Consider the following 27564-nt stretch of genomic DNA (forward strand, 5'->3'; position numbering starts at 1 on the left):
CAATTAACAGGAAAATGTTTTATTTTGTAGATTTGGGGTTCACAAAAATACCAACTGCTCGGCGAAAGTGGGAGTCCTTAAGTTAATCACAGAACTGAACTCTATGGCTACAGGCATGCCATGGATTCTCTCCCCATCAATTCCATTCCGAAGTAAGAATAAAGGCAGAACCCCAAGCTACATGCCAGCACAGGATGACAGGTAAAGAGGTCAGCCTAACGACAATTCTCACTTCTGCAGAGCAAAAGGAGGCAGCTCCAAGAAACTGCAGACTGCCCTAGGTTTAGAGGCCAGGGACGCACTTGCTGGACAGCAGGCTCTAAAACGTGAGCCCGGCAAACGGTTCTAAACTGTGACGAGAGAGGAAGCGTTTAACCGGGGAAACTCCCCAACTTCTACGCACGCTGCCACTTCCCCTACGACTAGCCGATCCGAGTCCTCATACCGGAAACGAAACCGGAGAAAGCGCCACGTCGAATGCGTGGGCTGACGTAAGTGCGCTACGTCAGGTGCCCTCCTTCCGGCGATGGGTGGTCCAGGGGTCGGGAGGAAAGGCGGAGCGGAGGCGGGGCTTGGGGCTGGCCGAGACTTTGGTGGGTAGGTGGGTGCCGACGGAGGGGACTACGGGTCGGCGTTGGGCTCAGTGTGCTCGAAACAAAGGACTATCCGGTAGGGACTCGGCGCGACGCCTTCGGGCGGGTAGCCCAGCAGCCGATCGCGGCTTCTCGGGCGGCCAGTTCCCTCTCCGCGCAGGGCTCCGTTGGCTTCTCTTTGGTACTCCACAGCCCGCGTCACGGTGGGGCCCCGGCGCAGCGGCACCTGCTGCTGAGGGACCCCGCGGCCCGCGCAGCTGCTCGTGATGGGGCTGATCTTCGCTAAACTGTGGAGCCTCTTCTGTAACCAAGGTGAGAAGCACGGGGCTGCGCAACGGCTCGAATGCCTGGTGGAGGCTTTGGCCGCGGAAAGGGACAGCAGCGAGCAGCGCCCTCGGTGTACACAGCTGTTCTGAGACGCAGAGCAGTGACTTAGTCAAGGGAGCGGGTAGAAATTCAGTATTTTGGGCTGGGAGAAGGTGCAGGAGAGACACGATGTGGGGAGAAATGGGAAGTCAGAAGGAGAGGCATTGGAAGTCCCAGAACCAAACTAAGAATTTTGAATTTTAGTGAAGCTAAGCGGAAAGCACCTATTGGTTCATTTTGGGTGCCTTTTACGTCTCGAATTAAAAATCCTTAGTCTTGCCCTAAGGCAAGACTTATACCTACAACTTTTTTTTTTTAAACGAGTGCTATTTTGTTTTCCGACGTGCTCTTTAAGTCAGTGCGCCTTCACGTTCTCTCTGAATTCGCCAGTTCTCTACGACCCGGGAACGAGTCGTCGTTTTGAAATACACGGCTTTCTGAAAATCTTCATCCTAAATCCTTTATTTCTTTCATAGATGTTAGAAAACTAAAGGCTCTCGGTCCTAGGTAGGATCTTGCGTGTCCGTGATTAGTCTAGACTGCTTATGAGACGTGTAAAAGTTGCAAGTCCAAAGGGCCAAGAGTTGTAAAACCTGTTCTGAGTCAGAGAGAATGAAATGTGATGTCTTGGGAAGAGAGAGAAATACCCGTACAAAAAAGAAGCGACAACAGGTAAAGTTTTAGGTATTATTTTAATGTTTTCTTAGTAATTGAAACCAGTTTTTAAATTCAACTAGTTTCACTTTGCATTTAATATCTGGACATAATAAAAAAGTGTTTTATGATGTTACCAATTTGTTACTGCTAATGTGGTATCTTCTTTCTGGATTTAAGATGTGGAAACAATGAAATGGTTTTGCTTGTTGCAGTAGATAAGAACGCCAAAATAATCTTTTTCCAGGTTATAAATACAGATATATGCATTTGCATGCACATGTGTGGACATTCTCAGTTATCGCAGATAACACTTTTCAAGTGATTTCAGAGTGGCCAGAGTTTAAGTCTTTACGAATATTATCCATAAATTCAATGCATTATTTTCAAGCAGTTTATATTTTATAGTCTTTTTGCATAAATTCACTAATATATAAAGCAGCATTTTAAGGCATGCTAAAAAGTATATAGATATGTACACTCGTCACCTGCTTATCTTTTCCTGTAGTTTAAGGAAGAAAACATTACCAAAGTCTTTGGTTCTCCCTGGTAACCTGTCCCATTCCCCTTTCTCCCCTCTCTGTTTTATTACTGCTCTTTATCATGTTTTTTGAGTCTTCCTTAATCAGACTAAAAAGAACTGGAGTATATAACAGGAAAATTCAGGAGACAATGAAAGACATTTCATGGGTTGCTTTTATAGTCATAACTGTTCAGGTCACCGAAATCCTCATTACTATTGAGATTTTTCCTTTAACTTACCTGTTGTATATTTAGTATTAGCGGTTTTTCGATCATTTTATTCTCATTCATTCATACAACTAACATTTAGTCATAGGGCATAAACCAGTCATGCATGGGAGTTAGGCACAGGAGATAGAAAAATTTAAAAACAGAAAAGATACAGTTACTTGTCCTCATGGTGCTGAAAGATCAGTACATGACAGAAAGTAGTAGGGGAAAAAAATGCAGTGTGGAAAATTATTTAACTGATTGCGTAAAAGTGTGGTGATGGCACCAAAAGGAAATGATTACTTTTTCTCATGTGGTTCCTGGAAGACTGCAGGAAAAGGTATACTTGGGCTTTCAGGACAAGTAGGAATTTACAAGGCGTGCTAGGCAGATTGAGTAGAAGGGGCATGTTATTCTAGGCAAAAGAACTAATAATATGCAAATGGGAGAGAAGTTAGTTTGGTACGTGGAAGGAAGCTGAAAATAGTTTAGTTTGGCTGTATTTTAGTTTGCCTGTGGGGGAGTTAAAGGAGATGAGGTTGGAAAGGCAGCCAGGGGAGCCAGATCACAGAAGGCCTTGTATTTGACTAAGAGCAAGCCATAGGAGCAGTAGAAGAGTGGTCGTGGTCTGTTATTTTTGAGCAAGGGATTGATACTTTAGTCCTGTTACTTTTACTTTCTTTATTGACAAAATTAACTGACCATCTCGGCTTTTTCCATTTTCACCACTATAACACATCTAATCCAGAGATACTCAAGTCACTCAATCCTGGTTACATATTAGAAAAATATGCCCAAGGCCCACCTCAGGCCAGTGAAATCAGAATGGGGTGGGATGGTCTGGGCATCAATGCCAAGATAATTCAGATGTGTGGCCAGAGTTGAGAACTACTTATCTCACCTTAAATACTCCTTCCCTTTATCCTTCTTCCAATATTTGCCTCACTCCCATCTTTTTTTTTTTTCTTGTGGCATTTTAGAGCACCAAGCATCTTCTCATAAACTTGTTACCTCTCTGGGAATAAGTATACTAAAGCATGTATTGTCTGAGTAAAGCTATTACATAGTACATAATTAATCTGTAATTTTGTATTGCTTAATTTTAAACTGCAAGACTGAATAGCTTGACACACTTATCAATGAAAGAAATAATGTCAACATCTTAATTATCTTTATGAATCTTTTTGTGTATCTATATGGTTGTGTATGTGTTTTTATAAAATAAATAAATATATGTCTATAATATCTTTAAATCCACCTCAGAAATTGAGCGTTCTTTAACTTTTTTTGGTCTTGTCTTCTCTGTTGTTACTGTACAACTGGTAATCAGTTATTTCTTGTATTACCCAGAATGAAGGATGAATGGCATGGGGTTTTAAAGGTAGTGAATTTTCAGAACCAAATGCCAGCAGTATAATTTCATTATCTAATCATGTCTTTTTGGTGAATTCCATGTTTTCTTGAGCACTGATAGCCAACTTTTTTTATTGGCTGCTCAGATCTGCTGTCTTTCATTTCTCTCTGAATTGTGGACATTTAGCTGGTTTCAAACATATGAAACTTAAACTTAACTATCTGTCTGCTCCCTGATTTCTGGAATACTCTCCATCTCTTACTTCAAATGGTTCAGATTTCTGGTCAAATGTGAGTCCGTAAGGACTTCCTGACCACTCTTCCTACCCCGGCATGCACTTTCTACTTTTTGGACTAATACTGTTCTCATAAGTGTGTTTATTTTTTTTTGTTTCTCTCAATGGAAATAACCTCAAAGGCATGAACTTTATCTTATTCACTGTTGTATCTCCAATCCAAAAAAAAAAGTTGTTGAATTTTTTGATGTTTTTATACATAAAATTTTATATTAAAGTAACATGTATACAGTTTTTTTTTAAGTTAAATAGTGCTAATGTCTTTATGATATATATTAGCCAAACCTCTTGATTTTTTTCCAGTATATATTGTACCTCCATATTTTTAATAATACACATATATGGAAATTTTAAATATCATTTATGTTTTTTAATTGGGATGTAATTGACAAAATTATGTTAGTTTCAAGTATAGATATCAGTTATCTTATTATGGTAGAAGAGAAATTAGTGCCTTTGTGACCTTTTCCCTCATCATCCCAATATAGGTTTTTGGTTTAATTCATACTGTCTTTTCATTATTGTAACTACATAGGTTTGATACTGCTGAGCCACAGTATGCTAAAATTGTTTCCCTTTTTTTCTACAGTTTTTTTTCCCCAAGAGTAAATAATTACAACATCTCATTGCTTTAGTTTCTGTGTACACCTGACTAAGTCATTTCATGTTGTTCAGAAACTCTGTGCTAGTTTCCCCACATCATACCTATCAGATGATTTATCCTTCTTCACCACGCCCTCAGTATTCCTTCCTGCTCCAAACTGGACTTATTTCTTCTGTGCCTGGTCCACAGCTGTTCTGGTCTCGTCTTTACCATCATTCTAGGAATGTACTTTTTATTAGAGCTCATGTCCTTCTTGCTTTGTGCTTACTTTGATAAAGTACATCCTTCAGAAATTTCCTGCAAAGTTGTCCAAAGTGATCATTTTTTTTACAGTTCCAGTGCCTAAAAATGTATTGATCTGCCCTCTGTTTTGATTTATAATTAGGCTGGATATTGAATTCTGGGTTGCAAACATTTCAGATTTTTTTTAAATATTTATTTTTATAGAGAGGGGAAGGGTGGGAGAAAGAGAGGGAGAGAAACATCAGTGTGTGGTTGCGTCTTGCAGGGCCCCTACTGGGGACCTGGCTCGCAACCCAGGCATATGCCCTGACTGGGAATCGAACCGGCAACCCCTTGGTTTGTAGGCCCACGCTCAATCCACTGGGCTACACCAGCCAGGGTACATTTCAGATTTCAAAGGTACTGATTGTCATTGTCCTCCAGCTTCCAAGGTTGTTGACAAGACCAGTATCATTCTGATTTTTTCTGCCTAGTAGATTTTAGAATTTTCTGTTTACCTCTGGTATTCTTTAAATTTGAATGGTGTACCTTGACTTATTTTTGGTTTATTGCACTAGGCTTTCTGAGCCTTTTAAAAATAAAGGTGTACCTTTTTTGGTTCTAGGAATTTTTTAAAATTTTTTCTTTGGATTGATCATATGCTACTACACTGATTATCAAGTATTCCTTTCGATTTTACTTTTTTTTGAGTTCTACTTTCTGAGATATTTTCTTTGTTTTCCCATTTTCCTTGTTCAGCCATTGTATTTTTAACTTACAAAAACTTTTTTCTAACTTGCTAAATTTTTTGTAATTGTTCTTATGCCATTGTTTCATAATGCTACATCTTTTAAGTTTCTTTGAACTTGTCTTCTGTTCTCTGATTTTCTGTTTCTGTGTTATCCTTTTACATTGGAAGCTGTCCCCTTAGATCTGTTGTAATTCCTTTACAGGAATATGCCACAGTTTGTTTATTCATTTGCATCATGATGGGCTTTAATACCACAAATACCCTTAAGACTTTTTATAGACATGTTTTCATTTCTCTTAGGAGAATATCTAGAAGTACAAATTTTAGGTCATAGGGTAGATACATGCTAAGTTTATAAAAACCGTGTTTTTCAGAGTGGTTTTACAGTTTTTATACTCTTACCAGCAATGTTTGAGACTTCTACTTGCTCCACATCCTTACCAACATTTGATGTTGCCAGTCTTCTTTTTTAACTTTAGCTATTCTGTTAGATGTGTAGTGGTATCTTATTTTGGTTTTAATTTGCATTTCTCCATTGACTATTGGATGTTAAGCATTTTTTTTCAGGTGCTTATTGCCTATTTGTATATCTTTCTTTGCAAAATCGTCAAATATTGTGCCCATTTTGTCCAAAAAATTATGTATACATAATTACTTGTATATTCTGGAATGGAGTCTGCCATCAGATACATGTTTTGTGAACATTTTAACCTAGACTGGCTTCCCTATTCATTTTCTTAATGAGGAGTTTTCCTTAGTGAAAATTTTGGTGTAGTCTAATTTCTCTTTTTTTCCTAATAGATACTGTTTTCTGTGTTCTATTCCTTTCATCTAGAAGTTGTAGCTTTTATATGCTTATGCCTGTAAGCCATCTCAAATAATTCGGGGACTATAATGTGAGTAGGCTTGATATTCATTAGTTTTTCACATGGACATTTGCTTCTTGCAGGGTAATTTACTGAAGACTTGCTTTGGAGCCTTGGTTGAAATGAGTGAAAACTCCGTCCCGGTGCCGTGCTGCACCGTCATGCTTACAGCACTGTTTCATAGTGGATTTGGGAGTCTGGTAGTGTCAGTTCTCTTTAACTTTTTTTTTAAGGAAGTATTTTCATTTTCTCCATTGTTTCTGTTTTTTATTTTCCTAATGTTGGATGTTTATTCTCTTCCATCTGCTTCCTTTGGGGGTGCTTTATCCCCCACTCCTCGTTTTTAAGGGTGGGATGTGTCATTGTTTTTGTCTCCCTTTTCTTTCATATGTAAACATTTTAAATCTATAAATGTCTCCCTTAAATACTGATTTAGCTTCATTTCACAAATTTTAATACATTCTATTTCATTATTAAGGTTGAAATAGTTTTAATTTTTTTGTTTAATTTCTTCTTTGAACAATGGATTATTTATAAGTGTTTAGTTTCCAAATATTTATTCTTCTAGATAGCTTATTATTGATTCCTAATTTAATTCCACTGTGGTCAAAAATACACTCTAAGATTTTTTTTGTTTCTTTTTTTCAAATTTATTAACTTTTATAGTACAGCTATGTGGTCTGTTTTGGTGATGTACCATTTGTTCTTTAAAAGAATGTGTATTTTGCAGTTAGTTGTGTGTAATAGTCTATAATGTTTATTAAGTTAAGGTGGTTGTTAGTCTTATTAATATATCTCTTACTGTGTATCTCCTCTAAGAGAATGTAGAGTAGGATCTTGTTGCTTTTTCATCTAGTGTGAAGTTCTCTCTCTTTTAATCGGAATGTTTAGTCCTGGTTGTTGATGTACTTGGATTTATGATAGGGTTAGATATGAAGCTATGCAATTTTATTATTTGTTTTGTTTATCTCTGCTTTTGTTTTGTTGTTACTCTGCTCCCCATTTCCTTCTTTCTTCGGGGTTAACTGATATCTTTAATTTTTTAAATTCCATTTAAATTTTTTGGCTATTTTAACAATTCTGTTTTACATTATTTCCATGGTCTTTCAAGAGATTACAACATACATTCTTACCTTTTTGCGATCTACTTAGAGTTGGTAATGTACTCCTTGTAAAGTGGAAGAATGTTGAAGTGTAATTTGCACTCCTCCCTCCCCTAGACCGTTGTGGCCGTGCAGGTTGTATATCTGTACCATATCTAAGTGTGTATACACTGCACAGTACAGTGTTGTATTTTTTGCTGTGAACTGTCATGTGTTCTTTAGAGTTTTAAGAGGATAAAATTTTCTCTTATATTTACTCATACTACTATTTTTGATGTTTTGAATTCCTCTCTAGCATAATTTCCCTTCCAGTTGAAGGGCTCTGGCATTTTTATAGGGCGGCTCTTTCGGTGGTTAATTGTCTTAGTTTCATCTGAAAATGCCTTCATTCTTCAAGTGTTTATTTTTTCTGAAAATAGCATCTTAGGTTGATTTTCCCCTTCTTTGGTGCTCTAAAGTCATTCCACTGACTTCTGGCCTCTTTTTTTTTTTTTAACACAGGTGAAAAGTCAGCCAGTATTTATATATTTATTTTATTTGTCCTTTTTTTCTTGTTGCCTTCAAGATTTTCCCTTTGTCTCTGATTTTCAGAAGATTTACCATGAACCACCTAGCTTTGCATTTCTTTGTATATATCTTAGTTGGGGTTTGCTGAGCTTCTTGAATTTGTAAATTATTTATATTTTTGTTCGCCCAGTTCACCTGTATTTCTCAAAAAAGCTTTTTCCCCAAAATTACCCAACATAACAAAGTCAATTTAGTGAGGGCCGTCCTTTTAAAAAGAAATGAGTATTCTAAAATAAAAAACAATCAGAATGTGTCAGTAAAGGTACTGTTCTATTCGTTTCAATTATGTGTATCCTGAGTCATGAAATAAAATGTAGTTCTTCACTGTGGTCATAGCTCAGCAAGTTTGAAAACCCATGATGAGATTGTCTGTGCTCCGTCACATTTGCCTTACAGGTTACCTTCCCCTGGGCCGCATTTGAATTCTGTAAAAAACTACATGTCAGCATTTCCTGGTTGAAACCTTTGTTAATCTTTGGTTATTTCAGTGCGTTGTGGAGAGAGAGAGAGAGATCGTTGGTCTTTTTCGTTAGGCACTTCAACCTGGCCTGTGACCAGAGTGTTCTACATAATTAGACCTTTGATTTTCTTTCTTCATCTGTATTTAATCCCCTTGTTTACCCTTGTCTTTCTTTTATCCCATAAGCTATTCTTACTTATTATTGTAAGACTAAAACTTGATTTGTGTCACAAATGTAGAGAGGCATCAAGTTGGGAGACCATAAGCCAGACGTCCCAACATGACCTTAGGCAAGTTATTTAACCTAAGACTGTTTGCTCCTCAGGGAAATGAGGAATGATAGCACTTTCTCACAGAGCGATTGTGAGGATTAACTTACATAATGCAAGTAAATCACTTAGACTGACAGTCTAGAATAGTTTTTTTGTATTGACATTTTATTTCCTTTGCTAAGAGTTGGATTCTGGATTGACTTATCCTTAAGAATATTATCGTATGATACTTCTGATGCTTTGTACTAGTGATGCTGTATTGGAAGTGCTTGTTTACATACCTGACTTACAAGATTTTTGAAGGTAGAGCCCTTGCCTTATTCGTCTTAATTACAGATGTTAGTCATGTTTGTAATGAGCGCAATAAATGGTAAATTGTGGAATCAATCAGATTTATGTAGTTGCTGTTAACAAAATTTCAGTATCCAGGAATATGGGTAATGAGGTGGGATTGGGGGGAGGCTAAAGATTTTGGGGGGGAAGATAATATTTTATAGCTAAAAGAGCAGGGAAACATGCTAGCTTTTACCTATGTTTACTAAAATCATTTAAGTAACTTCACAGGGCCTCCATTTTCTTTTCTACAAAATAAGCAAGGGGGCCCAAGTTAGTTGTTTTGTGGGATTTTTTGAGAACTGGGTTCCTCATAGGGGTCTTATAGGTGGCACTTTTTTTTTGCTGAAGAGGTGGGAGAGAAAGAGTAGATCTCAAGTTCTGCGATCTGTCCCAAGCTGTAATATTTTATGATTCTATATGATCAGTGTAATATAGATCACAGTTTTCTATGGCTTCCCTTCCCCCCCCCCCCGCCCCCGCAAGAGCTTAGACTTCCTTTTTTTTTAGTCCTCACTGGAAGACATGCTTACTGATTGGAGAGTGGGGGAAACGTCCATGTGATCTGTTGCCTGGCATATGTGTCCCCACTGTGACTGAAGCCAAAAGTTCATGCTCTAACCTACTGAGCCACCAGCAAGAGCTGGATTTCCTTGGGTCTAGGTCTCAGGTCCCACATTGTGATATCACATCCTCTGAAAATTTTACTGCCTACCCCTTGCAATAATTCAGACTTAATTTTCATTGTGTGCAATACCACAGATTTGCCAAGTAACCAAATTGGGTGACTTCGGGCGGTTTTGTTTGTTCAGTTGTGGGGTTGTTTACAGACTCTGTCTGCAAAACTGCATCATTTTATCACACTTTACCAGTATAAAATAAATGTTAACACTGTCCATATTTAGTGTTTCTCTAATACTCGTGCTAGTCTACAGACTTTTTTGAGGGGGAGCTGGTATCTACTAAAACTACACAGTGGGTTTAGTAAATTTTTTAATTGGGTTAAGGGAGAAACTTCTTTCAATCATTTTTCTTGTTAGCCATGTTTTACCTGTATTTGTCTACAAGCAAGTGCTGTTACTAATTTTCTTTTGAAGCCTCATTCTGTCTAATCTTCATCTTTATGTCCCTCTTACAAAAAAAACATGAGCCAGCTTTTTAGCAGATCCAAAGGAACAAACCCTATAGACAAGACTGCAGAAAAATGTCTGTGCACACACTTGGTCAAAATTAAACAAAGGCTCTGAGATTGGACCTTTTCCTTCATTTAGTATAAATAAACATGCTTTCTGTCGGGCTCTGGAGACGCACAGATTGGTAACATTGGAAGCACTCTTTCCTCAGCCCTTTGCTTCAGGGAGAGTTGCAGTCCAGAAAGCCAGCGTAGGAAGGTGACTCATTGTGTGCGGACAGGTTTTCACAACCTTTTGGGTTCATAACAACTTTGATACATATGGTAATATCTTGTTTTAACCTAAAATGATTTGGCTATCCACAAAGGCTTTTAAGTTGTACAAACCCCCATCTCCCACACACACGTTCTTGTCCCTAAGCAGGGGCAGCTTATACTCTGTGACAACATTTACTTTAATAATGATATTTTTTAAAGAAGGTGAATTTTCTATAATTATATTTGCACAATGTATTCTGAATAAAGAATTTAATATTGTCCATGTTATAGTTTGCCCTATGTAAAGTTAACTGAGAATTGACTGTGTTTCAGTCTCTCAACTGAATAATTTCCTTTTCTTGGAGAGTAGTGATTTGGAGTTAGAAGTTTATATATGGCTTTTATATACATGTTGAAGATCAGCTGAGTTTGTCAAAGTATACTGTTGTGTAATTTTCTCCGCACAACTTGAAGCATAGCAGTTCTAGTGAGATGGAAATCTCTACTCCCCACTCTGTAAGGAAAAACGAAGTTAAACGTCTAACGTTCATCTGAGTGGAAGCTGATTTTGAAATTTGGCCTTTGGGATTAGATTCTTTCTCACCTTAATTGTGACTGAGTTGTACCATAACTGATATATTTTAAGAGTTTTTAAAAAATTATTAAACAAAAATTTTTGTTGGGTGATACAAATAGTACAAATTTATAAGCGTCTTTCTATATCTGCTTTAGTAAGCTATGCCACGTAAAGGAAATTATTTTTACCAAGGCTAGCCTCCAAGAAATCACTGACAGTTACACAGGTCAGTCAGTCTTCTATTCAGCACATAAGATAAGATGTCTAGATGGCCTATCGGTTATGCCCAACCAGAAGGCCAACAGTGCAGAACAGGCACCACTGACTTACGAGTGTCAAGAGTGAGGGCAACGTCAGATTCCACTTCCTGGTAGCAGTTATGCTTTTAGTACGTATTGATGTGGAAATTTGATAGGCCAATGTGAGTCAATAATACCTTTAAGTAACTTTATATTTTATTAATCTAGACACTAGTTGTGGACATTTAAATCAACACATTATTCTATTTTCTGCTTATAAAGAGAATGCACACATTTACTAACTTTATTACCATTTGTGAACTGACATCTTTGGTCATTGACAGATTCAAGTGGCAGCTAAGTAAAACGGAGGCATTCGAAGGAAGAATTACAGTTATGCAGCAGAACACAAACAGCTTTTATTTTGTACTTTTTTTAGTAAATGCTCATTGAACTTAATTTCACTCTTATTGTATCTATAAAGAGATTTTTCAAAGAAAAGAGTAAAATCAATCCTTGGTTATTTTGTGCATTTAAAAGCATTTAGCTGTTTCTGTTTTGTTGTTGGTGTTTCCATATATAGAGTGAAGTTTTTGGTGGTGATTTTAACATCGAAAGATATGTTTATTTGAGCGGTAGGTATCTGTACTGTTAACATAAGAGAGAGTCGAAATTGTGTGTTTTGTTTTAATTACTGGGATTCCCTACCAACGAGGACAAAAAAGAATCTGAAAAAGACCTTAATCAAAGATTAGAAACTTTAATGAAATTCATACTCTATCCACTTTGAGGGGTGACCACCCCTGACTTAGTTCAAATTGGGAACCGATCTTTCAGAATGATGTGTTATTTATGAGTTTTGCCATGACGGGCGTTCAGTACTCTGATTATCATAATATCAAATGTGATGCAAGGAACAGGACTATTTCCAAATGGCCCTGGTTGTTCACTTAAGTTGCCTGAGCAATAAATCATTTGGTACTATTCCTCCATTCTCTTCTCCCAGCAGGAGTATCTGCACCCACGTTTCTCTTACCTCTAGACTAGGGTTACTTCTCATGTCTTCAGGGACCCCAGTGGTCTTCAGATGCTGGCCAGGTGGTTTCCAGCTGTCACCAAAATTTAGAGTGCTTGGTGCCAGTAATGTGATTGCTGCTCCAGTGATAAGGATGCTCTCGTTCTTGTACTGTAAGGCAGAAAAACAGCAACACCTCGGAGTTGGCTCCACTAGAAATTAGGGTTTATGAACCGAAAGAGTCAGAAAAGAAGAATTATAGTGAGTTACAAGAAGCAGACGAGCTTTGTTTTGTTGTACAAAGCAGCTTCTGCCATAGTGGTAACAGCTCTTCCAGATGACCGGGTCATTTGTCCTGCAGTTTTATGTGCCTGTTGAATGGAGATCGTTAGAAGATACGGAGATGGTTTGTTACCTAAGAACTTGTCTGTAAATTATTGGCCCCTCCTTTTGACTGATGCAGTATTAACATTTTAGAGTGGAAATATGACCTGATACTTGATTAGGTGTGTAATGAGAATTTTGACATTAGTGAAAGGTTAACAAGAGGAGCCGGGTTCCGATATGAACTGTGTCAAATCATTGGCTGCAAATCAGTTGTGTTGTGGTACTTTTCTTTCTTTCTTTTTAAAGATTTTATTTATTTATTTTTAGAGAGAGGGGAAGGGAAGGAGAAAGAGAGGGAGAGAAACATCAATGTGTGGTTGCCTCTCACATGCCCCTCACTGGGGACCTGGCCGGTAACCCAGGCCTGTGCCTTGACTGGGAAGGAAACCAGCAACCCTTTGGTTCGCAGGCCGGCGCTCAGTCCTCTGAGCCACACCAGCAGGGCTGTGTTGTGGTTCTAATGGGAGCTTCCTTACATACCCTGTTGATGTTCACTGGTAGCTTCTGAAGCAGTCTGTCCTGGGGAAGAGCGATCTTTAATATACTCTGTACAGGTTAAACTCTAGAACAGATGGTATCTGGAGCGTTCTCTTCTGTGTTCAAAGGAGGTTTCAAAATATCTATCACTTAATAGAACAATTAGCCCTTAAACACTGCTTGTGAAAGAAGTGACTGTCAGTGCACGGCTCCAGGAGGGAACGAAGGGAACGAAGAGGTTTTTGTTGCACCAAGAGCTGAAGCAGTACCTGCTCAAGCGAGTTGTAAAATCCAGATTGGAAAAACCTGTTGCAGATTAAGTAATTGCTTATTTACTTGTAAATCCATGGATGTGATGAAAAACTGGTTGAGAGTATGTATTTTATTAGCTATGGGAAACTTTTCAGATTTATGTTTTAAATTGGGTTTTTAAATGAAAGGGGAAAAAACTCTTAGTATATGTGAAGATGGGAGAACTTCCAGGTGTAAAAACAACTTAAGAAAAAGCTAATTTTATCAATAGAGAGGACAAGCAGGTGTGTGTCAAACATTTAAAAAAACTTACATTTTAAGTTACAATGTCTTGTCAACACTAGTATTTGAACTTCCCCCCAACTCAGTAGAAGGGATGAAGTCCTTGCGTCCTTCCCTCTATCTCCCGCACTCCTCTGTAAGAAGCTGGGTGAAGAGTATCATAATAGCTTGCATCACTCAAGACAGGAGGTCTTGACATCATAAAGTTCTCTTTTTTTCTTTATTTTAACAATCTAGTAATAAATATCCAGGGAGTAATTCTCATTAGAGAGCTAACTAATAATCATTGTTGAAAGTATGTAATTGTAATGTATAGCAATGATAAATGTTAATGGTTTGCCTTTTTTTTTTTTTTTACTAGAACACAAAGTGATTATAGTGGGACTGGATAATGCAGGGAAAACCACCATTCTTTATCAATTGTAAGTATAGGTGTTCATTAAAATAGTTTTCATTATTTTAGTTATTAGAACTAATTTTGTATAAGTAATAAGAATAAGGTATTATTATAATAGAATGGAAAAAGTTGAACATACGGTTTTGTATTTTACCAAACACAAAAGTTATGCAAAAGTGAATAAGGTAAGCTGCTCTACATTTGTTAAAGCCTTCACCAACTCTTTTACTGGCATTGAAAGAAAGAATTAATACTAAACTAGAACAAATAAAGCACATGTTATAGTGCCAGAGTGAGGGGAGTAACTAAGTGCATTTCGCTTAGTTATTATCATACTGAGGTTCATGTAAATAGATTGTTATCTCTAGGAAGCGGTTGCTACGCTGAATAGATCTGGAATTCTTTTACATAACCGGACTTGTCAAATCAAAAGAAATGAAGATCTCCCCTGAAAGTAATTGCTTTAGTAGCTTGCAACAGGGGAAAGCTTTAGACTTTCAGAGAAATACATTTATACTTTAAGGAAAGTTTAGCAGCCCATTAGTCCACTTATCAAAGTACATCCCATTATCCTTTTTACTGCCAAGGAAATGATCCTTGTTAAGCAATGAAAATGGATTTACATCCCAAGCATTTTAACAAGTAGTTATAATAAATACAGTTCACGTTATGTGGTTATTAGTCTTCCCACCTCATCTTAAGTGTATCAGTTGATGGCTCTCCAGAAATTCTTCCCTTAAGCAATGCTTAACATACCTTTCAGCTACTTTGCTGAAAGCTACTAAGTATGTTTGTTGTTTCAGAGCTGAGTAGCTACTTGTTTTTCTTTAAAACAATCATTGGCCATTATGTATTTTAATGTGACTTTGTCTTTAAACATCAAATAAAATCATTTCAGAAATCTTGTCACTGTTGTTGAAATAATTTTGTACATGGCCTCAAAAATATATATAATACCCAAAAGTGGTTTGCAAGATTTTCTCAATACACTACTGGCATGTTATAGACAAATACATATTTGTTCCGTAAATTAATGTAGTTAATGATTATGATAATATGTGTGATGTGAGCATCAGTGTACTAAATATATTTAGAATTAATTTTAATTAAAATTTTCATTTGCTCCATAGCATTATCTTTTTTAGACTGTAATTTAGGTTAATGGCCTGCACTGATTTTTGCGGCTGAGCCAAGTCTCAATTTTCTCACATGACCAGTCTTCAAAATTATAGATGGGCTACTATTCCATGGTGGCTGCTTTGTAAGTACCAGTGTCACCATCACCTAGAAACTTGTTCAGGATGGAGCACTGGTTCTGCTGTAACTGATAACAAGGCCTGGGTGGTATTAAAATTGTGGCCACAGAAATGCAAACTCACACCATAGAATTCCCTTCTATCCAGATCAAGTCTGTAGTTTATCCCATTAAAAGAACAAGAAAACAGTTTTGCTTCAGGAGTTGTTCTTTGTCTAGATACTTGTTTGCACAAATGTTCTGTAAGATTCTACTTTTGAAGTTTTGATTACCATCATTGGTACAAATAGGGAAGATTGATTCCTGTGAAATAATAGAGATTAAAACTTGCTTCAGGTTCTCAAGATTCACAGAAGAGTTTTTATGATGTTTTTCAACAGCTTAATGAATGAAGTGGTTCACACGTCTCCAACCATAGGAAGCAATGTGGAAGAAATAGTCGTCAAGAACACTCATTTCCTCATGTGGGATATTGGTGGGCAGGAGTCGCTGCGGTCGTCCTGGAACACGTACTACTCAAACACAGAGGTATACCGAAGTTACTGTACACGCAAATTTTCACAAGAAAAGAACCAGACTAAACCCAGAAAACGACTAAGACATATTGACAGTTGCTTTTTAATAAGTTCTTTTTTCTTTTGGTAAGGAATCTGGCATTTTCAAATAAAAGACAAGCTAGTAGAAAGAGTGGTGAGAGCCATTACTAGATGGGTGCTTACCAGCCCGCAGGTCTCAGTTACTTCTCCCCATAATACTGCAGTGTCTCCATTGGTGGGGAGACTGGACATGAGGATAAAGTTTATATCATCTTTCCCAAGTTCCCATAAGAAGAAAAATAAAATACTTGAGGCATAATTTAGTACAAGATTTTTGAATAACATGAACATTTAAAAATTTCGTGAGATTACATTTTGATTGAAACAAGTGGATTTGCAGGCCATCCCCCCAGAGTTCTGAGTCACTCACTAGTTCAGAGCCAACCCGGGGACCAGATCTAGAGTATGTTTATTTCTGTCGCTATTCTTAGAGGCATATTAAGTAAATAAAATAAACATGTAATGCTGTTGAGAAAGGCTTATCTTTCAGAATTTTAATAAACAATTGCATCCATAATTTTTCTTTACAAAGTAGTATACCAAACCAATAACTTTTTCTAAAATGAAGCCTCTTAAATTGAGTGGTTTTTTGGGGATGGGGGGTGGGGGAGTGGAGAGATGTTGCCTTTTAAAATAAAAACATGTATTCCTCTAGATTTATATTGTAATAGAATATGTATGTGCGCGCGTGTATTCTAGTGCGGTGAATAACTAGTCAAACCAAAATGGCATATCGTAGATACTCAGCAATTGTGGTAGCAATTAATTTTTTTTTATTGCTGGGGAGGATAGGTTGGTAAGCAAATATTATAGTAATATGTTAGCTTACTGAATATATATATTTGTATATAAATTAATATATATGTCTACAGTAAAATAACATTCCAACCCTAAAATATGTTGGAAAGTAAGGAAGAACATTTTAGCATTATGACTGTTTAAACAGTATAGCTGTTGGTACTTTTTCAAAGCTCATGATTAACTGCAGGTGTAAAAAGAGCAGATATCTTTGATAAAAAATCAAAATTGATTCTTGCTGATTCATGTACATTTATAGCATTACAAAAGGGTAGTTACTGAAATTGCTGAAAATTGACTTAGCATGGTTCCAGAAAGACATACATTATTACTGACGCTATTTGCATGAAATGCTCTTCCAATAAACTGTCTCTGCGTGAACCTTTGACCTTTATTGCAGCGTGCCAGTATAGCACACAGCATTTGCAACTTCAATTCCACATAGGGAGCTTACTATCTACGCAGTGTTCCCTGATGTCTGTGTGCACCTCCATCATCTTGCTTCTTAAATTCTTTTCGTTGAGGAATCATCCAAATGCTGAAATGTCTCCATTATAATACAAGGGGCTATAGTTGGTGACTAATTTATAATACAAGGGGCTATAGTTGGTGACTAATTTCTGACATTTTACTCTCATTAATTTAAAGTTATTCCATTCTAACTTTTCCATGTTTCTTATATTCATCTCTTCTATTTTCTTTTCTTTTATTCCTTTCTAAGCCCTCTCAATTCATGTTCAGATTACCTTAGTTCTCTCTTTCCCCAGTTTAACAGTCATCTGAATAATCTGATTCTGCCCATCCTGTCTTGGTTTATTTTGCATCACTTTCTGTACTATAATCCTTAACTTCATTTAATCTCATTTCTTAATTGTTTCTTCTGTATAAGATGTTCATACAGGAGGCCTTTATCATTATATCTTCTTACTTTTCTTATTGAAGACACTTTGGTTTTTAGTGTTTGAGACCCACCTTTCTTCATATACACAGCTACCAACAGCTTTTTCCAGTTAAATTCACTTGCTTCCTCTTTAGCATATTAACACCTAAGTATATATGTTTCTATTTAGCACATTTTCTTGCACTTTTATTGTTGATACTGTTATTTTTAAAATGCTTTTTAATTCATTAGTTTATTTAAAAATGCTTCTCTTTTTCTTTCAGACTAGCTTGTGTACTGCTTTATAGTAGACAGGAGACTGTGCTACATATAATTGTTGACTGCCTAAATGAATGATTAGATTACTTTTTCATACATTACTTTTTAAAAATAAAATCGGGTATGGTTTGTATTTGTTGATGTTACAAGTTATTGTTTTACTAACATTTGGGTTTTACTGCTTGCTGTGACTCCATATAACATAAACTGTTTATGATGAAAAAGCAGTAGACTGTTTTCTAGTAATGATGACGTCATTGAAGAAAGTACTTTTACCACTTGAAAAGTAGTGTTGCAGAAAACTTCAACATCCCGTTCAGTTTTCCTTCTCTTTAATTGTCTTCTAGTTCATCATCCTTGTTGTTGATAGCATTGACAGGGAGAGACTGGCTATTACGAAAGAAGAATTATACAGAATGTTGGCTCATGAGGTAAATTTTGAAAACAAACGTAAACGATGGAGTAAGGTATCTGTACACTGATGTGCTCTGCTGTTGGTTGTTTCATCATGAACAAAGTTTTACATATTAAATTAATAAAAGTCTTAAACTCAGAAATTTTCATTACTTTTTCAAACTTAAAAAATATCCAACTTGTTAATTTGTAGGCTACTGTTGAAAAAAAGATTTTTTTCATAGCTAAAACTACTGATTTATGCCTTTAAAATTCTGATAGATCAAAGCAAGAAAGGGGAAAACTTAAGTGTTTAAAATCCTAAGAGTTTATATAAAGTGAAAATTCTTTAGTGAATAATTTGAGATCACTTAATTCTAAATATTTCAAATATACAAAAAAATTCTATCATAAAACACATTTATGCACCCACTATTTAACATAAGATGGTAAATATCTTTTGTGATTTCTATTTGATTTCCTTATTTTCTCTCTCAAGGAATCCATAAAGAATTCCACTGTCCTAAAATAGTGATTATTAGTCCTACGAATATCTATATGTACAGAATATTATATGCCATGTTTATAAAACTGTAATGGTTACATATTTTTATATAACTTGGTTTTGGCCGGGAGGGGGGGCGGTGCGTTGGGCACAACATTGTAATTTGTGCGTGTCAGTATATACAACCTACGTTCATTCATTTTAACAACCATATAGTCACTGCGTGACTGTTGTTTTAGTAGTGAACATGGAGGTTATTTCTAATATTTTGATAGAATAAACAATGCTGCAGTGAACTTGAAGGACTGAGCTTAAGTTATACAAAGACTAATAAGTATTTGTCCAGCCCTCACCCTTCATACTTTCCTTTATGTTTTGGAGAAACTATATATATAGTATCTGGCAATATATCACCATATTTGCCCATTAAAATATTGCTCATAATAGTTTTAAGTCAATACTTAAGTTCAGGTTTATTTTGCTGACCCCTTTGGTTTATCAGTAGAAAAATGACTTGTAATTATCTAGCTTATGTTAATCTATTTTTTTATTGAATTATTAGGTCATGGTTATTTGAGGTAATTTACTTTGGTTTTCTTAAAATTTTTAAATTAAACATTTGGCCTAATCATTTTAAAGTGTGGGTATTTCATTATCACTGTCCAGTAGAATAATACCTGTTACCCTTCTGCTTCATTAGTTTCATTTGAATTGCGACATTTCTGGTATTAGAACTATTCGTACTGATTGCAGGATTTACAGAAGGCTGCAGTCCTTATCTTTGCAAATAAACAGGATATGAAAGGGTGTATGACAGCAGCTGAGATCTCCAAATACCTCACCCTTAGTTCAATTAAGGACCATCCCTGGCACATTCAGTCCTGCTGTGCTTTGACAGGAGAAGGGTGAGTGTTACCCAGTATGAAGGGACTGTGATACCTTTCAAATGTCTTTTTTTATTGTTGTTCAATTACAACTATCTGCATTTTCTCCCCACCCCTCCACTCCACCCCAGCTAAACCCACCTCCCTCCCCGCCTCCACCCCCCCCCCTTGGTTTTGTCCTTGTGTCCTTTATAGTAGTTCCTGAAAACCCCTCTCCCCACTGTCCCCTCCCCCCTCCCCTCTGGCTATTGTTAGATTGCTCTTAACTTCAATGTCTCTGGTTATATTTTGTTTGCTTTTTTCTTTTGTTGATTATGTTCCAGTTAAAGGTGAAATCATACGGTATTTGTCCCTCCCTGTCTGGCTTATCTTTTCAATTTCTTAAAGCCACCTTGGTTTTTTTCTTTGATCCTACTTTTTTGCTCCTTAATTAAAGATGGTTTTTATATTGTGTCTCAGGGTTACAAGATTGAAATAATTTTAGTCAGTTACTGTTGTTCAATTAGAATTTAACAAAGTTACAAGTTTTTGTAACTTTTAGTGTAAGTAGAATGTTTTACCAAAAATAGGTAATAAAGTTTTGAATTAACTTTACAGTCCACATCTTTAGTTGTTTGTTTTTTCAGTTATCATTTATTAACTAGGAGAAAACTATAATGTCACTTGAATTAAAGAGGAAGCTTCAAAGACATTTCACATTTTCTGCAAAGGTTTAATTGAGCCTAACATCCCAGCTTTCCACAAGAGTATTTCTCCTTTATTATCAGGAGTCCTTTGGGGATGTATGTTTTCCACAGCAAACATTTGAAACAAAACCATTGTAACAGTATATTCTGCCTTTCCTAAGAACCTGAGTTTGGGTAAATGGTCCAAGGAGAACCCAGTGTGTTATGAATGGATTAGCCAGTTTGTTTCCAGGACTTATTTATGCTCAAATTAGCTTGGTCTTCTTAGTTTTTCTTATAGGAGAATTAGCTTGTAATATAATGGCTACATGTAGACTTTTTTGACCTAAACTTTCAAGATTGTGCCATAAGCTTTTACTCTTTAGGATTTGGGAGGGTGAAGTGAAGTCCTGTTGTCTTTCCATAGTGACTGCACTGGAGGGCGGGGTGGGGCAGGTGTTTGCAGTCTTGCTGGCAAAATGCCAAAGCTGCCGCCTCCAGATGAGACTGGAGCAGTTTCCTACATTACTCATCTAAGGTCATTTTGTTTCTGTGAATCCTCCACTTGAAATTTCTACTTATTTTAGTGTTAACCTGAAAATTGTCACTTAAGTCTATAAGTAGTTATTGTAGTACCAAGCTTTGAGTAATACTAAAAATAGTATGCTTTCAATTTTTAATTATAAAGTTCTTCATTTTGGAAATATTTTTCTCTTGTTTCAGGTTGTGCCAAGGTCTAGAGTGGATGACCTCCAGAATTGGTGTGAGATAACTTTTTTGCTCGGAAGAGACTGCTCTATTTATTCTGTGACACGGACATTTTTTCCTAGTACCTTTGGCTGCTAAGGCAGCAGCATGTTTAATTTATAACAACACAAACCTCTATGAGCAACACTTGAATCAAGTGCAGCTGAACTGGAACATGAAAGATTTTTTCTTAACTTTTTTTTAATGCACTAATCTTCAGTTGGATCAACACTAATGTATAACTGTGTTTTCAGCAACAGAATTTTTCTGACTGCTTATTCTAATTAATCAATGACTGCCTTGTAAGATATGTTTGTCATATGTTCAATGTTTTCTGAAGTATTGTAATAACTTTAATGACCGAGTTCTTTCATTTCTTTATTACCCCTACCCCACCAGATAATTCGTGGTTTGACAGAGCAGTAGTGGAAATCATTGGGTACTGCTTGCAAAGTTAACCAACGCTAAATATTTGCTCCTTCTATAAACAACTTATCTTTTGGACACAACTTATTATAAGAAAGAAATCTGCCTAGAAAATATATTGTAAGAAAGATTGAACATCATAAGAACTGCCTTTAAATGAGTTAACTTCCCCTACATTATTGCAAATCATGGAATAATTTTAAGTTTCTATTAGCATGGAAATTAAATTGGCTATTTATCTAAAGGAATTAAGTCCACATTTCTGCCTATAACATGGGATTATTTCTGGTGAAAAGCTAATCAAGGTAAAATATTTATTTGAAAGCCCTACTTTGATAAATATTTTGGAGAAATCTAGTATTTTAAGAATGTCGTATTATTCAGTGCATAAGTAAATATTGGAAGTTATTAAAGCATACCAGCACTAATATTAAAACCAGACACTTGGAATATATTTTGCTATCAATTATAAAAAACTTTATTATCAGCATAAAGTTCACATATACTCTTGCAAGGGACATCCCATCTGCTTTGGGCAATAGCTAAAGCACAGTATAAAGAGTTTATTTTATTTCTTAAAATTTGAAATGGTGTCTGTAAAAGTATTATTACCACCAGCAGTATGTTAACTTTAACAAAACCATATGGCTTTCCTTAGGTCTGTTTGAGGTTGTAGTGTAATAAGCTTGAAACAATTGCCATCTTTATTGTTATGCCTCGTGTTCTAAAATTTTTTGCTGGAGTGTAGGAAACTGCTGTATTTAATTCTAGCTTTTAGAATAATACTATGAGATACAAAGTTATTATGCTAACAACTTAAAAAATAGGAAAAAAGTCATAGTCTATCAAAAGTTTGTTTATTGTCTAGTATTAAAAAGTTTTCAAGGCAGTTACCAACTATGAACAATAATCTTAAGTAGTACACTCCTTAAGGAGGACAGGTATTTAATTTTAATCCTTTTTATCTTAAATGTATGATTTTGCTATAATGAAAAGGGATAAAATACATACTGAGGGAATAATACTTCATCTTTGCAGTATTCTTTTTCCCATTTGGGTCAAAAATAGGATTCAGTGTTCTTTAGAATATTAAAATACCTATTCAAAAGTGGTATTTTAATTCTAATATTTTTTTATTGTAAGTTGGTTTAAGTTCTGGTCTCTCTTCAGGTACATTTGATTTATTCTACTTAGTCTAATTAATTTAGTTGAATATGGTAACATTTTTCTGATTTCTATGTAGTGGTAGCATACCCTAGAAATGAAAAATGGCCATCTGACAGCTTTTTGGGCTTTGAGAACTAGTCGTTTATTAACCTTGTTTTGAACCTTTTTCTTAGTGATTCAACCAAATAGAGGATAAATTTTGTTTTTAATATAATTCATAATCAAGAACCTGAGAGAAAACAGACAAATCGATATGGATGCCTTGTGGTGTGTATGTTGCAGTGAGAATAAGAAGAATTATGAAAATACTATTTACTCAAAGCACACTTAGCCAGAATTTTTCTCTTGGTTATATAGTTTAGCTATAAATACTGAGAATACTTCTATCTCCGTCCTGAGGAAAAACATATTAATACTCCTGTATATGTTTTTACTTTGAAATTTGTCTTCTTATATCTAATAAGATTGGCTGGCTCAATTTTCTCTTACCAAATTATATGGTTATTTTTTATATTACCACATCAGCATTATATTGAAAGTGAACAACTAGTATAGAATCAAGTTTGCTATTTAATTTTTAAAATACAATTTATTTTATTTTTTAAATCCTTTTTTGAAAAACACTTTGGGATTATAAATAATTTATTTTAGCTGTGTGTCGACAGTGAAATTGGCATTCAACTAAATTTTGTGCCAACGATTGGGAAGTTCAATTAAGGAATTCATGTAGGATTTTTTAAAAGTATTTTATAGGTTCTCAGTAGTATTTACTGGTACAGTAATATGAAAACTGATTACCCTTTACTCCAAGAGAATGGTTGGACCCAAGCACGTATGTAATGCTAAAGCTTTGATTCTTAACTCATTATAACTCAACCACCTATACCATACTGTCTGATGAAAATGTAAATTTGTGATTAGTGCCTTTATTCATATGAGTTCTCAATTTTGTACTATACCTGTTCTTTGGAAGTCAAATTAGCAACCAATTATCAGTGATATAATTTGAGTTTTACCCTACCCGTCAACCCCTCAGTTGCCTAGCAGTTTCTAGTTAGTGGAAAGCAAGGGACCTACCCACATTAGTTTAGGGAGACTATTCTACATTTTGTTTTTAATTTGAATATAAAGAAACTAAAATTTATCTTTTAAATATGTTACAACTAAAATGTAATTGCCATATATGTGTGTGTGTAAGTTCAAATTTGGCATTTTCCTTAACTTCAAAAATGTTATATTCCTATTTAAACCCATCTCTCTTATTGAAGCCCACTTGAGAACTTTTTTAGAATTAGCAGGTCCTTTTATATGGGGATATGCTGCACATTTTGTATAGTGTAATTTAATTTCTTAAAGTCTAAAATAATATATATATTCTATTGAAAAATTGATTAAATACATAACTTTTGCTTTTAGGTCCTATATTAGTATGCTTAAATGTATAATTTTATTCTATTTTCATTGGAAGAAAGATAATAAATTCAGGTTTTATTGTTAAAATAATTTTACATGTTTACCACTTCCATAACCATAGTCATCTTAATTAAACATAAGTTAATTTTCATTATCTATAATATAAAGAGGAAATATATATTTTTTTTCCTATGGAAACAGTGAGTGATATAGGCAGCAGTATAGACAATATACTCCGAAGTGTTGTGGACAATCACAAAGCAAAGAAAATTTCAAAGAAACTAAAATACTAAAAAAAATTTTGGTGCGGTATCTTAAGATAAATTCAAAATGAAATTGTCTCTGAGTTCTGCTCATGTAATTCTTAACTATGTAAAACCACATCAGTTGAAAAAACATACTGTTAATAAGCCTATAGATGGATATATTCCATGGACATTTATGTTTGAAGACCAGCTTCATGAGTCTTTAACTTTTCATCTATGGCTTTGGATCCAAAATATTTCACATCTACTTCAGTTCTAAAGGATCCTCTATATTTTGTCAGAGTAAGGTCATTTCAAGATACAGCGTGATAAAGAAAAGGGAAAAAGGAAAGAAAAGAAAAACAGAAAGATACAGCATGGTGACTTGTATCTGGTAGATTATTTTTCTGGCTATTTAAAGAAGTGGATTTGAAACTTAACTTGACCATTACTTGTCTAGTTGATTTCAGACAATTTCTGTTCATGGCCTTTCTATTGGTTTTCATACTGAGGAACTTAAGCTAGGATTCCACCATGTCTTTTAGTTTTAAAATCCTGGATCTTCCTTCACATGCCGTATTAAAATTGAAGAACAAAAAAATACATGTAATATGAAATTAAATTCATTTTTATCTATTATTCGATTCCCACCTCTTTATCATTTCATTTAGATATGAATACAATCAAATAAGAAAACAAAATATCAACTAGTAATTGCTACTCAAATTGAGCTAATAGCCAATGACTGCAAAAGAAAAAATAAGCCATGCTGAGAGTATGATACGAAGCTGCTGGTGAAACACCAGCATCCATTGGAAATACTCTTTTCTAGAGAATACCTCGCTTATTTTCCTGGCTTTTACTAAATAGAAGGGGTTAGTTTCTTCAGAGTTTATTGCCTCTATGCCATCTCAAACTGCAGTTCTGTTTGACTTCCCAGTATTGAAAGCGTAGTGCAGCCAGAACGTCAGTATTTTGTGAACATCTATATAAATCTGAGATGGCTTGTATTCAAGGTTAGCGGGGTTTTTTCCTTTTTCCTCAGTAATGTCTTATCCTTTTTTATTTACCATTACTGTGAAGACTGAAATCCAAATGTCAGGTTCCCAAGAAGTATTTTGTAAGAGTTCCAGGTGGCCAAAGCTAAATAGAGAAGGCCAATAGAAAAAGATAATTTCAAGTACTTTATATTTAAGGTAGAAAAATTATTATGGTCAGCAGGCCTAAAATCAGCTTTAAATGTATATAGTTTGGTAAAATATTTGGGAAATGTTAATTTAGAGAGGTATTAGAGGCATACCTAATCAAAAGTCAAAACACTTGATAGTAAAGATAAATATGGGTAGAAAAATCTTCAAAAGTACGTTGAGTAATAGGAAATTTGAATGACAACAGTAAATTTCCCCTTTTAGTTCCTTAAAACGAGGCAGTAGAAAGTGCAGTCTTTTGCTGTAGAACTTAGGGTATGACCAAAGGATTGAAGACCAATCAGGTTTTAAGAATTTGAGAGTGTAGTCACATAGAGGCATCTTCTGCGTTTTTTAAAGCGAGTAATCTACATTTTCTCTCAGAAGTGGAGAAATAATAAAATGTACCATGCGTATCTTCAGAAAACAGAGCTCTAGAAGAAATGTTCTCTTGCACAAACTAGTACAATTTTAATTTAAAAATTACCTCATTTTTCAATTCATAAGGTGCTTTGCTCAAGTTTGTGGGATGTTACACCATCCTATAAATACCCCTTCACCCAAACTCTTATTTGAAACATGCAAAATTCACAGCTAAGGGAGAGTATTCCTTGGAGATTTTGTTTTGATTTATTCTCGTTGACCACCAACAGGGCTAGCCTGGTGTAGCAGATCCGAATCTTGTGTTCATTCAAGCAAATGGGCCAGTCAGTGCTCAGGCAGTATTTAATTAGTTTAGTTAATATCAAATAAGGGAAAGGGAAACCCTAAAATCTGACTGATTATATTATACTGTGAATATCTTTCCATCTGTGTTGGTAAGAGGTCAAATGACTATCAGTTGATCTTCATTATGAATAACTTATTTACATATTTCCCTATTCATACAAGACTTTAATCATATATTCTAACATTATTCCTCAGGACATTCAAGGACTCTACAAACTGTTTTGTTCTCTTGGAGTAAACTGTTCAGTGTAGTTATATTTAATTTTGATTTTTAAAAAAATTTAGCCACTATTTCGTTAAGAGTGTGAAATAAAATGCTTATATTTTTCCAACTATGTAATAATTACAAATTTTACCCTTTTCATGTATTGCACAGAATATGGTTTAAAAAGAAAAAATTAAAAGCAACCTTGCTCTTGCATTTATTCTAATCAGAATATAATGAATATAATCATGTTGCCATCTTAAAATGAATTGGTGCTTTAGAGCATTAAAGAGGAAACAGCAGGCTCTGTATAATACACTTCTTCAGAATGTAAAACTCCTTTAAAATGTCTGTATTTATATTTGTGTTCATTTTTTTAAGGTTTAAATACAAATTGTTGTTATTCTTCAAGCTTCAGCCTTTCTGCAAAAGCTGTAACAATATTTTAGCTAATCAGGTGGGTCAGTAGAAAACAGTGTAAATAAGACCAAACTTATGAATGGGATCTCTGTTGGTACCCTGGTTGAGCAGAGGGGGAAAAACATGTCTTTCACGCCACAGACTATGCTTCCTAACCTCAGCCGAGCAACTGAAATGTGTGCTATTGGTCAATTATATCAGCATTATTCTTTTTAAAGGAAACAAATTATGTAATGCATTGACATTATCACTTGAAAATGGTTCAAAGCATGTTCTTCTAATGGTGGGTTGTTTAAAAGACATGTTTTAAATGTTTAATAACTTCATTACGGTCATAAAATGCTTCTTTTATATGTTAAGTTTAGCTTGCTGCTACTCATGATTTCTTATTTCTGCAATTATGCTATAATGAGTTGCTTGCATGTCTACATACCCAAGTAAAAGGATGCTGTTTGCTCTGGAGTGTTCATCTTTTAGACAAGTTTTGGCTCATTTGCAATCATGGTGCAATACAGTGTAACATTCATTTGTTTTCAGTCAACAGTTTTATTTTTGTCATAATAAAAAATTACTTTTCCAATA

At 35.3% G+C, this 27564-nt stretch overlaps 1 protein-coding gene across 1 annotated transcript; it reads left to right on the top strand.

The window, feature by feature from the left end:
• Window positions 1-461: 461 nt before the first annotated feature.
• Window positions 462-27564, top strand: ARL5B (ARF like GTPase 5B). Its single transcript, XM_024576142.4, has 6 exons — window positions 462-905; window positions 14153-14213; window positions 15824-15971; window positions 18344-18427; window positions 19648-19799; window positions 21167-27564. The coding sequence occupies exons 1-6, from the start codon at window positions 860-862 to the stop codon at window positions 21213-21215; spliced, it is 540 nt and encodes a 179-aa protein (XP_024431910.1). The 5' UTR covers window positions 462-859; the 3' UTR covers window positions 21216-27564.

This window comes from Desmodus rotundus, chromosome 4, assembly GCF_022682495.2.
Source record: "Desmodus rotundus isolate HL8 chromosome 4, HLdesRot8A.1, whole genome shotgun sequence".
NCBI lineage: Eukaryota > Metazoa > Chordata > Mammalia > Chiroptera > Phyllostomidae > Desmodus > Desmodus rotundus.

Excerpts from the sequence above, each read along its gene's own strand:
- ARL5B (XM_024576142.4), top strand. The coding sequence starts at position 860 with ATGGGGCTGATCTTCGCTAAACTGTGGAGCCTCTTCTGTAACCAAG. Across the intron at positions 14,214-15,823 it reads ACCACCATTCTTTATCAATT|CTTAATGAATGAAGTGGTTC; the intron begins GTAAGTATAGGT and ends GTTTTTCAACAG. Across the intron at positions 19,800-21,166 it reads TGTGCTTTGACAGGAGAAGG|GTTGTGCCAAGGTCTAGAGT; the intron begins GTGAGTGTTACC and ends CTCTTGTTTCAG.